Here is a 15,416-nt window from a genome sequence, read left to right as displayed (position 1 = left end):
CTGTCACTGTCTGGTGGTACATAGTGTCTGACCAGCCAGTCCTTTTTGGGTATTGCTCATAGAGATGGTGTTCCTGGGGGATATAATTCTTTGGTAGGGCTGTCAGTGAAGGAGGTTCGGGCAACCAGTACCAGGTCCATTCTTAAATCTGTGGCTGAGCTGCTTCATTTTTCTTTCAGATGCCTAGGGCCACAGGATCTCTTTTTGATTTTCGGGATAATGCATAACAGACAGTTTGCTAGGTATACAGACGACTTCTAAAAGCTGCCATTCTTTTTTTTAAATTTCAGTCCCTTCTGAAGTTGGCAATCCTCATTCTTTATGTATCATCCCATGAACATGAAGCATAGTGATAGCATACCAGCTATCAGTCCAAATGTTTACCCTCTTACCTCTACCCTTTGGAGAGCACACATAAGGGCAATTCATTCTGCTCACTGTGCTGAGGTCCCAGATGGAAAGGAGACAGACCACAATACCGAGTCATCACTGACTACTGCAGCTCCATGGATCCTGACTCCGTCTGTGATGGAAGGCCTCGATCCATGTAGGGGGTGAGTTCGCGCTTTCTGAACCGAATTTCCATCCAGTCAGGCTATGTCCTCTGGGACAGTTCGATTATGTCTTTACATTTGTGGACTAGAGCCGCCTCTGGGCCAGCCTCAGGTAGGAAGGTGGCTGGATTTAGTCAGAGGGCAGCTGAAAACGGTACTTTGGAATGGTCAGTAGGTAGCAAAACCTGATACTGGGTTAGGTATATGTGTGTTAGAGATGTACTGGGCCAGAAGCTGCCGCAATAGGGTTTCTACCGCATGTGGAGTGCTGATCTCCAGGTTTGGGCTCAGTGATTGTTTCTCAGCCTCTCTTACCAGTAAGGCGAGTACCGAGAGAGCTCTGAGGCAGGGGCACCATCGTGCGGTGACAGGGTCTAGTTTCTTTAAAAAAATATGCCACTCATCTCTTCAAATGAGTTAACTTCTGAGCCAGCACTTTCCTCTGGATTCCTGTCTTTTCTTGTCAAAAGAGTAACAAGTTGTTTGTGATATCAGGCAAAGCTAGAGCAGTGACAGAGCAGAGGGCCCTCTTAAGTTCCTTAACTGGCTGCTTGGCAGCTGAAGTCCAAGTACAATCATCCTCTACCCTTCAGAGTCTCACACAGTGGCTTAGCTAACTGGGCGAAACCTGGTATCCAAAGTCAGGAATATCCTACAGCAACTAGAACCGTGGTTCTCAATCTTCCTAATGCCGTGGCCCTTTAATACAGTTCCTCATGTTGTGGTGAACCCCAACCATGAAATTATTTTTGTTGCTACTTCATAACTGTGATTTTGCTACTGTTAATGTATCATAATGTAAATATGTGATATGCAGGATGTATTTTCATTGTTATCGATTGAACATAATTAAAACATAGCGATTAATCACAAAAACAATGTGTAATTATATATTTTGAAATGTTTATTTCTAATTACAGATACATGAAATACTTTCTGGAAGCATGGTGTAGGATGGGTAACAGTCTTCACACAGGGCACTCGTATGTGGGCATATCTGCATGTGGGCAGACCTGATTTGACATGGATAGATGAGCGGTGTCTCATTTTTCATTTCTACTACTGAACTGCTCCACAAGAGACATAGACTAGCCTTGTGAAGTGAACAGTTGGAAATAAAATGCCTACAGTGACCAGAACGGTATTAAATGCAAACAAGACCAAAACACTCTCAAAATGCCTTGAATGGATTCTGACTTATAATGACCGTGCAAGACAGGAGAAAACTACACATGTGAGTTTTCAAGGCTGTGAATCTTTTATGGGAACAGAAAGTCTCATTCTACCATTCAATGAGCTGAAGGGTTTGAACGACCGACTCTGCAGTTAGCAGCCCAATGCATAACCCATGATACCACCAGGGCTCTGTAAACAAGGCGACGTGAGATCAAGTAAGCGTGAGTGCATGCTGAAATTATAAGAATATTGACTTAAAACTCTTTATAAAATACTTTGAACTTAAATACCACATGACTGTTTGTACAATAAGATCGTTTGAAAACCCTTGACTGTGGATTCAATGTTAAATATGCTTAAGTAAAAAAAATACTTTAAAACAAATTAGCAGTTTATTAGCACATATATGATAAAAGACACTTTTAAAGAGAACTATTGGTAATTTAAAATTTTTTAATCATTTTATTAGGGGTGCATACAACTCTTATCACAATCCATACATACATCAATTGTGTAAAGCACATCTGTACGTTCATTGCCCTCATCATTCTCAAAACATTTGCTCTCCACTTATGCCCCTGGCATCCGGTCCTCATATTTCCCCTCCCTCCACGCTCCCCCCTCCCTCATGAACTCTTGATAATTTATAAATAATTATTTTGTCATGTCTTTCCCTGTCTGATGTCTCCCTTCACCCACTTTTATGTTGTCCATCCCCCAGGTAGGGGGTCACATATAGATCCTATTGGTAATCATTTTACCAAATAAATAAGACCTTCCTATTTATACTCAAGACTCAGTAATGTTTAAAAAATAAATGAAACACAAGTCCTTTATAGAAAATAAATATACTTCATTTTCTACAAGAAAGGTGCATACATAACGTTTGGTCATGATCTCAACAAGGAAGCCCTCCAGCAACCAGTGATAATCAAAGTAGGGGAATGTTCCCACCGGAAAAATTGATCATCCATAAAGTCATTCTTCATTTTGAATAAAGACCTCTTGTTCATTATAAGTGAGGCTATCACATTTCCAATCACGTGTCCGATTTCTGTGGACACTGCTGCCTCAACTTTACCAAACAACCTATCTTGATGGACTGTCACTCTAACTGACCCAAGTTTCCATGTGAGTATCCATTTCATGTTTTACATTATCAGACAGCTTTATGTCCTTCCTATGGTGGCCAGAAATGGAGGCTAATCATTTGAAATTCTGTGGCATTCACAACAAAATCATACAGTTGTACAAAGTGATATATATATATCTATAATACGTACAATAGCGCTTAAAAAATTCTGGCTTGTAACAGGCAAGCAATCTTGCCACAAGCTGTTCAATCTAATAGACTGGATTCTGATTCCTGAACACTGCCATTGAAATCAGAATGTTAAAGCTGAGTCTGTAGATGTGCCTTCCAGAATGACGTGACTCAGCCTCTTGATGGCCCACAACACACATCTTTACAGCTGCTGGAGTTGTGGGCAGGTCATCAAGCTCGCTCAAGTGTTCCGTCTCCATTACATTTCCAACATAGCGATCTGCTTACCACTTCAGGATGACATTGTTCCTGATGCAACTCATTTCTCCTGGTGCCTCCACTGCTCCCTAAACCCCGCCTTGCAAAATACCATGATGTTGTGAACTAATGTGATGCCACTGCCAACTTTTACTTTCTTCAAACAGGTGTCTGGAGTTGATAGATTTTTTTGTGTGAATGCCACAGAGCACAATGTTTTGATTCAGGCAGAAATTCTATTTCCCAATGAGAAAAATAGATTAAATAACTGTGCTAAACGAAATCATGTTTGCACCAAACTGTCCCCACAAAAACAAAACAAAACGAACAAAAACACATGAGATCAGTTCAAGTTACAGTCCACTGAGATAATATCTTCACTCTCTGGCTTTCAATCATGTCTCCCTGCATCTTCCTCTAAGTCAGTGATTCTAAAATCTCCGTGGGAGCTGGGCAGTTGTTATGGCAGACGCAGCTCTTGATGAACATCATGCTCTGTGTAAGAATCTCACCATAAGGACATCTGAACTCCACAGGTAAGGTAATTGTCTGGTTGGGTGTACAACACCGGCCATCGGTGCAGACACCACACGCCTTCAAACGATAGGTTTTCAAACTGGTGCAGCCAAAGAGCTGAAACTTGAAAGGATAGGTAATTTGCATGTCAGGGGTGCAAATTTTGCCCTCCTAAGAAAGACAAGGGAGAAGAAATCATTGACTTTATATAAAAAGTAGCATGTCTGACCTCTATGTTATTAGACAGTCTTAATTTTGTCTGACTTTTTCTTTTCTTTTTTTCCATGGGGAGGAAGTTTGAGTCACACTTGCAAGTTTTCAAGCTGTCTTAGAATGCCTCAAACTTGCTAACACTGTAGAGCAGTGGTCTTCAACCTGGGGGTTACGACCCCTCTGGGTGTCAAAAGACACCAGGGTTTTCTGAATTAATAACAATAGCAAAATTACAGTTATGAAATAGCAACGAAAGTAGTTTTACGGTTGGGATTAACCACAACATGAGGAACTATATTAAAAAGCGGAGGCTTTAGGAAGGTTGAGCATCCTCGATAGTATGGAGAATACTGTAGAGGCTGCTGGTGGTTCCTATTACACAATATCCCACTCCCTTGAAATAGCTCAATGGAGATTTGGGGAGATAATGGGCATCTAATCTCAAGCCTGGTAAGCCTGGTAAGGGACCTAAACTTTGGTCCTATCCAGTCTCATTTCAGGAAAATTAGTGAATAGAAGCAGAACATTCAGATACCTCAACTTTCTCTACCAGGACAGCTTCGCAAGGCCTTACTATACAGATGCGCTCCTGCCTTGCCAATGTGCAGTCGGCATTGTCATTGGTCATGCGGAAGGAGATACCAGTCCCACAAGTCCTGGAACAGGCGGTCCACTGCGTGCTCTGGATCTGGCAGTTGCGTGGCTTTATAGATGAGTCTTCACGTCCATAAGCTATGAGGGAAAAGCACACAAAATCCAGCTATGAAGTAAACATCACATTCCCCTTCCCTTGGCAAAGTTCGGACTTCTCCCGTGGGTTCGCTATTTCTAACAGGAGTACATCACACAGGGGGGATCGCGGCGGGCGATAACTCACTTGCAAGGGTAGTGCCAACTGTTGTGAGCTCCTTGGGGTCATCACAGACCCACTCCTCGCAGCATTTCCCTGGAGGCTTGACCTTTCTTGGGGAGAGGCAGTCAGGGCTGGGCGGGCCAAGGTTTTTGGGGCAAAGTTGCCGACAGACCACTAACGTATCTGTGCAAGTGCACGTTAATAAGCAGCCAATCACATGCGTCTCTCCGTTCTCGTACGCCTTCCCATGGTGGTAGCAGGGAGCACCAATTGTACCTGAAGGAGAAGAAGGGGAAACAGGAGTTAGGGGAGTTTGGTCCTGGGGATGAAATGTGCACAATAAGCAGCTTGTGTCATTTGAAATTTGATTTCAGATTTGGAGTTTCAGGGAGTGGGGGGTGGGGAAGTTGAGCAAGGAGGTGGTGGGAAACCAAGGAGCTCGGTGGCTGGGGCTGAGGGTCCTACTTTTGCACACTCCAGTCGTGCGGTTCGGGGGGTTCCCAAGGTCACAGTAGAGGTTCTTCCTGTGGTCGCAGCGGTCAGGATTCTCACAGGAGTCGCCCAGTTGCTTGGCGCACATGGGGCAGCAGTTGCAGCCGTCCAACATCTTGCTCACCCCCGGAGGGCAGCTGACTCTTGACTGGGAGTCACATTTGCAGGGCTCACTGCATCTCTGACCAGTGGCCCTCTGCGGAGAGAGGGTGCGGTCAGGAGGGCCCTAGGCTGGACTGAGTCGGGACCCCGGCACCTTTGCAGCTTTCAGTCCCCCAGCAGCCCCTGACCTGGTGAGGGTTGTCTTGCTTACCGAGCTGCAGAGGGCCAGCAGGAGTACCAAGAAGAGAAGAGAGCCCATGCTAGCTGCAGACATGGGTGAGGCAGAGGGCGCGGACAGCTGCAGCAGAACCGGCGCTGCAGCTCAGGCGGGCTGGTGGTCTGTAGCGGGCTTTCTCTGATGATGCTTGGCTAGATGCGCTGGACTATGTCCAGTGTTGGATGCTGGTGGCCGCTTCTCTGGCGTCGTGCTGGAGTCGATCTCTATGCTGTGGTTGGAATTGCACCGGCTGCCTTCTCCCAGTGTTGTGTGAGCTTGGGCTGGTGGACTGGTTTTTTGAATGCTTAGGTCTTCCCCAGCTCACCAAGGAAGAGAATGGATTCCAAAACCAAAAGGGACATTCCTCGCATTCCTCCCCATCTTCCTGCACATCAGCTCAAACTGGATTGCTCCTCACTCTTTGAGAATCTACATTCCTCAAGCCTGAGGAAGGTACTGCACTCTGTCTTAATAGAAAACTACATAAATAAATAAAAGCCTAATATTTCAAGAACCAAATAGAATTATATTCCCCCGCTGCTTTCCATTCACACTCTTCTTGATTTATATCATTAAACGAAATGCTGGCAATTGGTATTATTATTGTATTTGACCCACTTCTGTTCCTAATAGATATGTCTGTTGTATTTATTATCAAAAGCCCTATTTGGAAGGTAGGTAGATGGAGAATGGTGTGATAGCAGGCCTTTCTAAAACAACCCAAAAACTTCCTTTTAATTTTTTTCTATAATAATTATAGTTTTAGAAAATTGTATGAGCTTGAAGCTCTCCCGAGGGCAGAAAGAGAGTTAATTAATCTTAACCATCTGAAATCTCCGAGAAGTCTATGTCCACAACTTGAATTCCGAATTCGAATACTAGGTTTGCCCCATTGTCATTTGAGACGCAGTTTGGCTGCCCATTGCCAAATAGAAAGGAACAACCCAGGAGTCTGAGTCTAGATGCAGCTTCGTGGGGAGAATTCCAGTACCCATGTTTCGTTATATCTTTTTGTTTATTTTTAAAATATGTAGTAGTTTTTTTGTTGGAGGTGTTGGAAAACAAAGGAATAAGTGGCCATCAGAGGTCTAGAAAATGTTAGTTTATTGTTAATTGGAGCAATTTTTATAATTTTAGTGCTCCATGAATTGAATTGTTTGTTTTTCCACCCACCCCTATGCCAAATACAGTGGTAAAAGCTAATGCCCATGCCCTTTGGCAACAGGATGTTTTTAGAGTAGGGCATATCATGAAGCAATATTTTCTGAGATATAAATGAGATGAAACAAGCCAGAAGAAGAAGCAGCAGCACGGGGAAAGACAAGTCATATCACTAGAATATCAACCAGGCACAGGAGCACAAAAAGGTAGGGTCCTTCTCCAGAGCCAACAAAGAGACAGCACCCTGAATTCTGACTTGTGTCCTCCTAAACTACCACTCAATTGAGGTCTATTGGTTAACATTTCTCCCTTGTGCTATTTCTCTGATGACAGCATGCAAAAACAAACAAACATATAAAACCCCCATAAAGTCTAGATAATTAAATAAGAATTTGTTTTCTGAAGTGAAGAGCTACTTTAACAAAAATGTATAATGAGGATATCATTTTAAAATTGGGTAATGAATGGAAGCTGGAAGAGTTTAAGGTGCCAAAAATTAAAAACTCAGATTGTTCTGTAGAGACGATGAGAAGAACTGTATTAATCAAAGGAAATGATGACTATGGGACTGGACAATGGAGGAAAGGTTATGACTTTGTTATGCAGTACAGTAATTTATCGGAATTATGCTCTATATGAGGTCAGAAATAGAACTTCTAATTGGTGAATTGGGATGTCAGGCTCATGAGGTTTTGAAGCAAGATATGAAAGAGACCACATGGTTTATCCTTGCCGCATGTAATAACATGAGAGAAGAGTGAGATGGACTGAAAATGAACGGTGAAAAACGAAAACATCAAGATTTGGAACACTCGGTGATGCAAAGTAGAAATATGTGTGCTAGAATACTTGCCAGTCACATCACCTACAAAATCTCTTGGTAAAGAGATTATCAAGGTGACTGTTGGGTCTAACCATATGCCACACCATGGAACCTGAAGGTGACAGAGAAAGAACAAAAGCATTTTCACCTGCCCCTTGAAATTCGACAGGCCACAATCAGATCAAAGGAGCTGCATCTGCTGTCCTCCAAGAACAGGAGCATCCGGGAAGCACATAGGAGGGACTGAAACGTGTTGAAGAAGCACTTGGAGCAGCCGTCTCCATTTCTGAATTTGGGCGATGGTGTCTCTGAGTTCTAGGGAGAGTCCCCTCTAATCTCCGTTTCTCTTCCACCTTCCAGGACTTGGGAAGACCATTTCTTTTCCTTTGGTTTTAGGTGGTTCTCAAAAAGGAGGCCCCATTCTTCTCTCCTTGAGCATGACAAACCTCTGCCCTGAGCTGTGGGTAGCAGGGATATCCCCTTGCAGACCTTAATGCCAAGGCCAAAATCCAAAGACCCTCGACCTTGACACATAGAAGGCTTTAGCATACAGGGACGATTGAGAGGGTGTTTGTGTTTACATATAGCAACGTCATCGATTCTAGGTCCAAATATCATGAATTGGATGGTGTTCCTCTCCCACTCCCCGACCTCCCAAAATATATGCAATGGGAATCCTAGCTTCTAAGCTTGTATTAAAAACCCTGTTTAGGAATGGGTTGTCCTTGTTGTGTTAATAAACCAGCAGGAGTGTATGGTGCAATTTAATATTTTTTGAGATAAAGATGAGATGAGACATGTATGTGAGAAAACTGGCAATGTTGAAGAGTGATACAAGGCCACATGAAGGTTACCTTAAAGCAGAAGCCCAAAGAGAAGGGGACCTTCCCCTTGGTCCAACAGACAGGGAAGGCCTCCCTTTGACATAGTATTGATTTATAATCTCCTAAACGGTTGGAAACACATTGATGTTTGTAGAAGTCACCACTTGCGGTCTCTAAATAACGGAGACAGAATGGATTGCTTTGGTCGAAGCCCTGCTTGTTGGGCTGTGTGAAAGAGAAGGTACAGCAAGGATGCTGGGGCTCAATTCCAGCTATTTCAAAGAAGCCTCTACTGCTGTCCTCAGGGAATGAGTAGTTTCTCCTACTAAGACTTTATCCCACGATGGTGGAGTGTACCTGATTTACCTTTTTTAAAAAACAAAAAAGGTGTGGCTCATTATGCCTACTTATTTACCCATTGAACACGCAAATTAATAGGCAAAGAAAAGACAAGTCAAAGAAAGAATCGAATTTATCCTCCTCTACTTTCTGTGGCTAGTAAATATGGCTTAAAAAACCTTTACACATCTGTATTTTTCATAATATTAGTTAGCTTCAACACTCCATTAAGTACGTGTTCATTCACTGTGTGGCTACACTGTGAGGTGCTTTGCTGATCACCCTGTTATTCTATGCACAGGAAGATTCCATGGTTATCATCTCACGTGTTTTAATCATGGTGTTCATCATTAAATAGATTCATTCCAACTATTAGTTTTTGTTATTATTAAATATCTTCAAGATAAATATATTTGTTTTTAATGCAAAGGCAATCTTTGAAAATAATATGCTTTTTCTTTGGAGTTTAATTTGTTCTATTGAGAAATAACCAAGAAAATATATGCCCCATACCCTGACCCCGCGTCCCCCTGAAGAATGTACTTTAGAGGACAGAACTTAAGCTGTAGCTCAGGCAGAGGAACATGCCTGATCAGAGCACACAGGAGCAAATGAAGGGGAAGGAAGAGAGAGTGGAACACATCCTGGTCCACAAAGCCTGGAGGACGATATCCCCACTCAGCACAGCCAATGCGCAAAGTCGGCCATATGTCTGGCCCCCCTATGACACATGATGTCCCTTGCTGACCCAATACCCTACGGGGGACAACACTGGAACCTCAGTGTTGGGATAGACCCAGTCTGAGTCCACCACTCCAAGGCAAAATACTAAGGGCTTGAGGCAATGCATTGGGGGGAGCAGAGCAGGGAATTCCCAAGGGAGTGTCAAAGGTTGCCTGTGGGTCCAAGCCGTGGCACCGGATCCAGGAGAGTGTATTCTACTGGAGGACACTCCTAGATGTCAACAAACAGACCTTGGACTATTTTTTTATTATTTATTTATTTATTTTAAAAAACATTTTATTAGGGACTCATACAACTCTTATCACAATCCATACATATAGATACATCAATTGTATAAAGCACATCCATACATTCCCTGCCCTAATCATTCTCAAAGCATTTGCTCTCCACTGAAGCCCTTTGCATCAGGTCCTATTTTTTCCCCTCCCTCCCCGTTCCCCCCTCCCTCATGTGCACTTGGTAATTTATACATTGTTATTTTGTCATATCTTGCCCTATCCGGAGTCTCCCTTCCCCCCCTTCTCTGCGGTCCCTCTCCCAGGGAGGAGGTCACATGTGGATCCTTGTAATCAGTTCCCCCTTTCCAACCCACTCACCCTCCACTCTCCCAGCATCGCTCCTCACACCCTTGGTCCTGAAGGTACAATCCACCCTGGATTCCCTGTGCCTCCAGCCCTCATATGTAGCAGTGTACAACCTCTGCCCTATCCAGCCCTGCAAGGTAGAATTCGGATCATGGTAGTTGGGGGGAGGAAGCATCCAGGATCTGGGGGAAAGCTGTGTTCTTCATCGGTACTACCTCACACCCAGATTGACCCATCACCTCTCCTAAACCCCTCTATGAGGGGATCTCCATTGGCCGACACTTGGGCCTTGGGTCTCCACTCTGCATTTCCCCCTTCATTCAATATGTTATGTATATATATATATATATATATATACATACATATATATACACACACACACATATACATATACACACATATATCTTTTTTTTGCATGATGCCTTATACCTTTGCTTGGACTATTTATGTTTAACAGGTTTTTCTTTTATGTTTATTTTGCTTTATTTATTTATTTAGTCATTGGTTTTATTTGTTGTTGTCATCGTTTTTTCTTTTCTCAATTTGTTTTGGCATGTCTTATTTTTGTGTGCATATTACTATCTGTGCAGGTCTATGTAAATAAGATAGGCTGGATAAACAGTCCGGAGGAGAACACATGGGACCGATGGTTCAGGGGTGGAATGGGGGTGGGACATGGGAGAGGGGGAGCTGGAAAAAAAGAGGTGGTAGTGACCAACCGAGGGATAAGGGAACAACAAGTATTCCAAAATCAGTGGCAAGAAAGGTGTTAGAGGCCTGTTTGGTATTGATCAAGGGCCATGTAACCGAGAGAAATGACTGAAACACAAATGCAGGCTGAGCATGATATTAGGACAAGAGGAAAGTAAAAGGATATAGAGGAAGGAACTAGGAGGCAAAGGGCATTCATTCATAGAGGTCTAAATACAGGGATGTGCACATGTAAATATATTTTTATATACTAATGGGGAAATAGACCTACATGCATATATTTATAGATTTAGTATTAAGGCACCAGGTGGACAATGGGCCTCGACTTTTCTAGTACTCCCTCAACACAAGAACACTTTGTTCTATTAAATTGGTATTCCATGATGCACAACTTCTCAACACAATCAATGAAGATAAATGTGTACCTAAGCAAATGTGGTGAGTGAAGCTGATGGTGCCCAGTCATCAAAAGATATAGCACCTGGGTTCTTAAATGCTTGAAGGTAAACAAGTGGCCATCTAGCTCAGTAGCAACAACGTCTATATGGAAGAAGCACACCAGCCTCTGTGACTACAAGGTGTTAAAGGTATCAGGTAACAGGCATAAAGGAAGAAAACATCATATCTTTGTGAATGAGGTGGAGTGCAGATTTGGGACTCAAGACCCATCTGAAGGGAATTGGACAACCACTTATGGAAGGGTCGTTGGGAGGAGAGAGCCAGTGAGTGTGAAGTGTAGCCGTGATGAAACCTACAACTTTCCTTTAGGTCTTAAATGCACCCTCCCCCATACATACAATGGATGCATTTATGGATTGTGGTAAGAGTTACATGATACCACAATAAAATGATTTTTTTAAAAGAAGAAAGAAAATATCGACTCCATCTATAGGCCATAAACCCTATGTCACCTCCCTTTTTCTCACTTCACAAGAGTCATTTAAACATTTTTTGTAGTTTCCACAGTTCACATTTATTGCAGCATAAGCTGAATGCCCGAGGGTAAAACAGTTAGTAGCATGAGTACCATTCATATGGGTCAAGTGACAAGAGATGTCACATTGACTTAAAATATAACTTTATTGGGGCTCTTACAACTCTGATCACAATCCATACATACATTCACTATGTGTCAAGCATATATGTACATTTGTTGCCCTCATCATTCTCAAAACATTTGCTTTTTTACTTAAGCCCTTAGTATTAACTCCTCAGTTTTCCTCCTCCTTTCCAGCTCCTCCCTCCCTCATGAGCCCCTGATAATTTATAAATCATTATTATTTTGTCATATCTTACACTGTCCGATGTCCCCCTTCACCCTCTTACCTGTTTCCACCCCCCAGCGATGAGGTTATATGCAGATTCTCATAATCGGTTCCCCCTTTCTACCCCACCTTCCTTCCACCCTCTGGGGCCGCCACTCTCACCACTGGTCCTGAAGAGACCATCTGTCCTGGATTCCCTGTGTTTCCAGTTCCTATCTCTACTTGTGTACATCCTTTGGTATAGCCAGATTTATAAGGTAGAATTGAGATCATGATAATGGTAGAGAGGAAGCATTTAAGAACCAGAGGAAAGTTGAATGTTTCGTCGTGACTACACTGCACTCTGTCACGCCCTCTCCCCATGACCCTTCTGTAAGGGATGTCCAGTTGCCTACGGATGGGCTTTGGGTCCCCAATCACAAGAGTCATTTTGAAGGAGGGAATTTCACATTGTCTGTATTTACGCCTTCCAAGGTGGGAAATGGGAGAAGACCATCCCTTTGGGACTTTACAACATGGAGACAAGTCTGCACAAATAAATGAGCCAGCTACCGGACTAGGAAAGCCTTGCTGGAAAAGGAAGCTAAGACCAGGGGATGGCAAAATCTGTATTCTGGAGGAGGCACTGATAGCTCTGTTGGTGAGTATAGTGGGTCATCGGGGAGAAGTAACCTCACATTGGGAATGGATGCTACACATTGATTGTTGGGAACCTAAGGGGGCAATGGACCAGCTTTCTTTTTCTTGTGTAGAAATTTTCCTGGGTACAAATTTCAACCGTCAGTGAACCTCAGCATGGACTAAGCACCATGGTAACCTTGTAGGCAGCATGGCACACCCAGGAAGTTAAACTTGTAGGCAGCATGGCATACCCAGGGCCTATAGAAAGAATTAACAGAAAGAATTAACAGAGAGGTGTGTCTGAATTAACTGAGCCCTTGTTAATTAACTGTTAATTAACTGAGCCCTGAATTAACTGTGACCTTGTTATCTGTGTCCTTGAACTGAGAAATGAGGTACTCAGATGGGAGAGGAAACAGAGTGTTTCCCCCAAGGTTGTGGAAGTGGCAGTCATTGGGTCTCGGGGATCCTCCAGCATGTTTGAGTAGCCAATGGAAAGGGACCCAGAATCACTGTATAGTCAGTCTCTTGATACTGCCTTCCTAGTGACATAGCAGGCCTGATCTGTTGGGCAGGGATCTGGACTTGAAAGAGTTGACCCAGGAATTCCCCTCTGACCCCCATCCCCATATTTAAGGTAGACAGAGCACTATCAAATGTGAGACAGAACTGTGTAGGGCAACCACTCATGGGTTGAGGCTCATGGTAGAATTAGGATCACATAGACTCCTCATCCTGACAGTGTCCAGAGTGCTGAATCCCTGGAAAAATTGTTGGTGTTTTCTGTTCAGTCATCCTACACACCACATGGATGATTCACAACGTTTGACCTTTTGTTTCTAGGAGGTTTTGTTTTCCTGCCGTCATTTAGTTTGGGATTTTGCTCATTCATTTGTTTGAATTTTGCTGGTTGGGTTGTTCCTGTTGTCGGTAGAGTTGATCTTATGATGTTTGATTTTGTCACCATATGACCGCCAAATTAAACCTGAGTCGTGCATATCCCATGGACAGTCTGAGGATTCTGGGATCCCACTGAACTCTAGCCCCAATCAAGGAACATTAAGCTCTGATCACATGACCCTGCTCTACATTCACCGTCATGAAATGATCACTGAACATAAGGCTGCTACAACCAGTGTGTTGAAGAGGGCATATGGTGCCCAGCTTGCAATCAGAATGAAATTGGAATCTTAAAGGCTTATATTTTAAAAACGGCCTTCTAAGCAAGGATTCAACTGAGTGTACATGGGAGAAGCACATCAGCTTGTGTGATCCAAAGATGACACTAACACATTCAGATACGACAAAGTGAAGTATCCCTGTTCAAACTGGGAACACCCAATTTGTAGAAGTTTGTAGAGGACAGTGGGACCCCAAACTCTTATGTAGTGTATTTAGTCAGATTAAATATATGGAAAATTCCCTCTGGCTACAGGCAAGGCTCTGGATCAGCTTGAATAGCAGATAGAGATCATTGTCATCTTGTTGATGCTGGGTTGAACTTGATACTTGATACCTCCCTTTTGACCTAATGTGAATGTATTCTAGTGGCAAGTATTTCTTGCTTGTTGCAAGGCAAGAATTCCATGCCTGACTGTTGCAGTATTTTTTGCAGTCTGTTCATTCTTACTCATTCTTTGTATTTTTATATTTGTAATACCATTATTATTTTATCTTACCACTTTATTTTGTTTTGTGTATTATTATTTCTGTTGGGTTTCCAGTTTGTTTAGCACAGAAAGAGCAGCTGCATAGGGTTAATAACTGAAGTAAGGTTTTACTGGGGATGAGGGGCTAGGGGTGAAAGTTAGGGAGGGTGAGGAGATCTGAGGTGCAAAACATCCACTTCTATATGGGGTGGGAGCACTGGAACTGCCTTTTGTTATATACAACTTATTTTAAAACAAATTTAACTATAAAAATAAAATATTTTGAAATAGATTTTAGTAATGACCGTACAATTTTTCATATGATTGAATCATTTAATTATATATGTGAATTATTTGCCAATCAAACTGTAAAAGTAGGGCAGTGGGTACTATCTATACAATTGTTTGTTTAAACCATAAAAGAATAGATACTTCAGGCAAGGTCTTGGAGAGTTCGAGCATGGAGTTTCCATTTTCCCCAGGGAAATACTTACTCATCCTCTCGTAAGCTTGGCTGTTCTCACTGAGCAAGAATGCATCCTAAGGCAACACCTAATACGCACACACACACACACACACAGGCACAGAAGCAAACACCCTGCAGAAAAAGTGTTTGCAAAGCACTCCAAAGTCTCAGGCCCTCCAGTCATTGGGACTTGATGCGTCATTCATCCTCCTTTCCCCTTTCCGAAGTTAATTGTTGGTGTAGACCCAAGTAGCTCTGACGTGTCTGGCTGGTTTGGAAAACAACTGTAGCTGTTATCTGCTATCTGTCATGTTATAGAGAATTTGGAAAAGAAAATGTTCAAAGACAAATTTCTTGGAATCCAAATCACAAAAAATCCCAATAATATCACATGTTTCTTTAGTGTTTTTCTATCAATTTTCTTTTTTTATTGGTAATTTTTTACTGTACATAGCATTTGAAGTTCATTAAACAAAAGTCTATGTGGGACAGAGAGGTTAGAAATGGGGAACTGATATCAGGGATTCAAGTGGGAAGAGGATCCTTTGAAAATGATGATGGCGGCATATGCACACATGTACTTG

General features: G+C 42.7%; 1 protein-coding gene across 1 annotated transcript; it reads right to left on the bottom strand.

Annotated features, from left to right (window-relative positions):
- Positions 1-2,276: 2,276 nt before the first annotated feature.
- On the bottom strand, positions 2,277-5,503 carry LOC142452710 (CCN family member 2-like). The gene is made up of 4 exons (XM_075553934.1): positions 5,300-5,503; positions 4,859-5,110; positions 4,517-4,713; positions 2,277-3,939 (listed from the first exon to the last, which is right to left on the bottom strand). Exons 1-4 carry the CDS (start codon positions 5,439-5,441, stop codon positions 3,670-3,672), a joined length of 861 nt encoding a protein of 286 aa, XP_075410049.1. The 5' UTR covers positions 5,442-5,503; the 3' UTR covers positions 2,277-3,669.
- Between the last annotated feature and the right edge of the window lie 9,913 nt (positions 5,504-15,416).

Source organism: Tenrec ecaudatus, chromosome 7, assembly GCF_050624435.1.
Source record: "Tenrec ecaudatus isolate mTenEca1 chromosome 7, mTenEca1.hap1, whole genome shotgun sequence".
NCBI classification, from domain to species: Eukaryota; Metazoa; Chordata; class Mammalia; order Afrosoricida; family Tenrecidae; genus Tenrec; species Tenrec ecaudatus.
This window is presented reverse-complemented; position numbering and strand designations above follow the sequence as displayed.

Coding starts and splice junctions, on each gene's coding strand:
- LOC142452710 (XM_075553934.1), bottom strand. CDS start 5,441: ATGTTGGACGGCTGCAACTGCTGCCCCATGTGCGCCAAGCAACTGGGC. Junction 4,714..4,858: donor AGTTGGCACTACCCTTGCAA/GTGAGTTATCGC, acceptor TTTCCCTCATAG/CTTATGGACGTGAAGACTCA. Junction 3,940..4,516: donor TCCTGGTAGAGAAAGTTGAG/GTATCTGAATGT, acceptor TGTCTTTCTTAG/GAGGGCAAAATTTGCACCCC.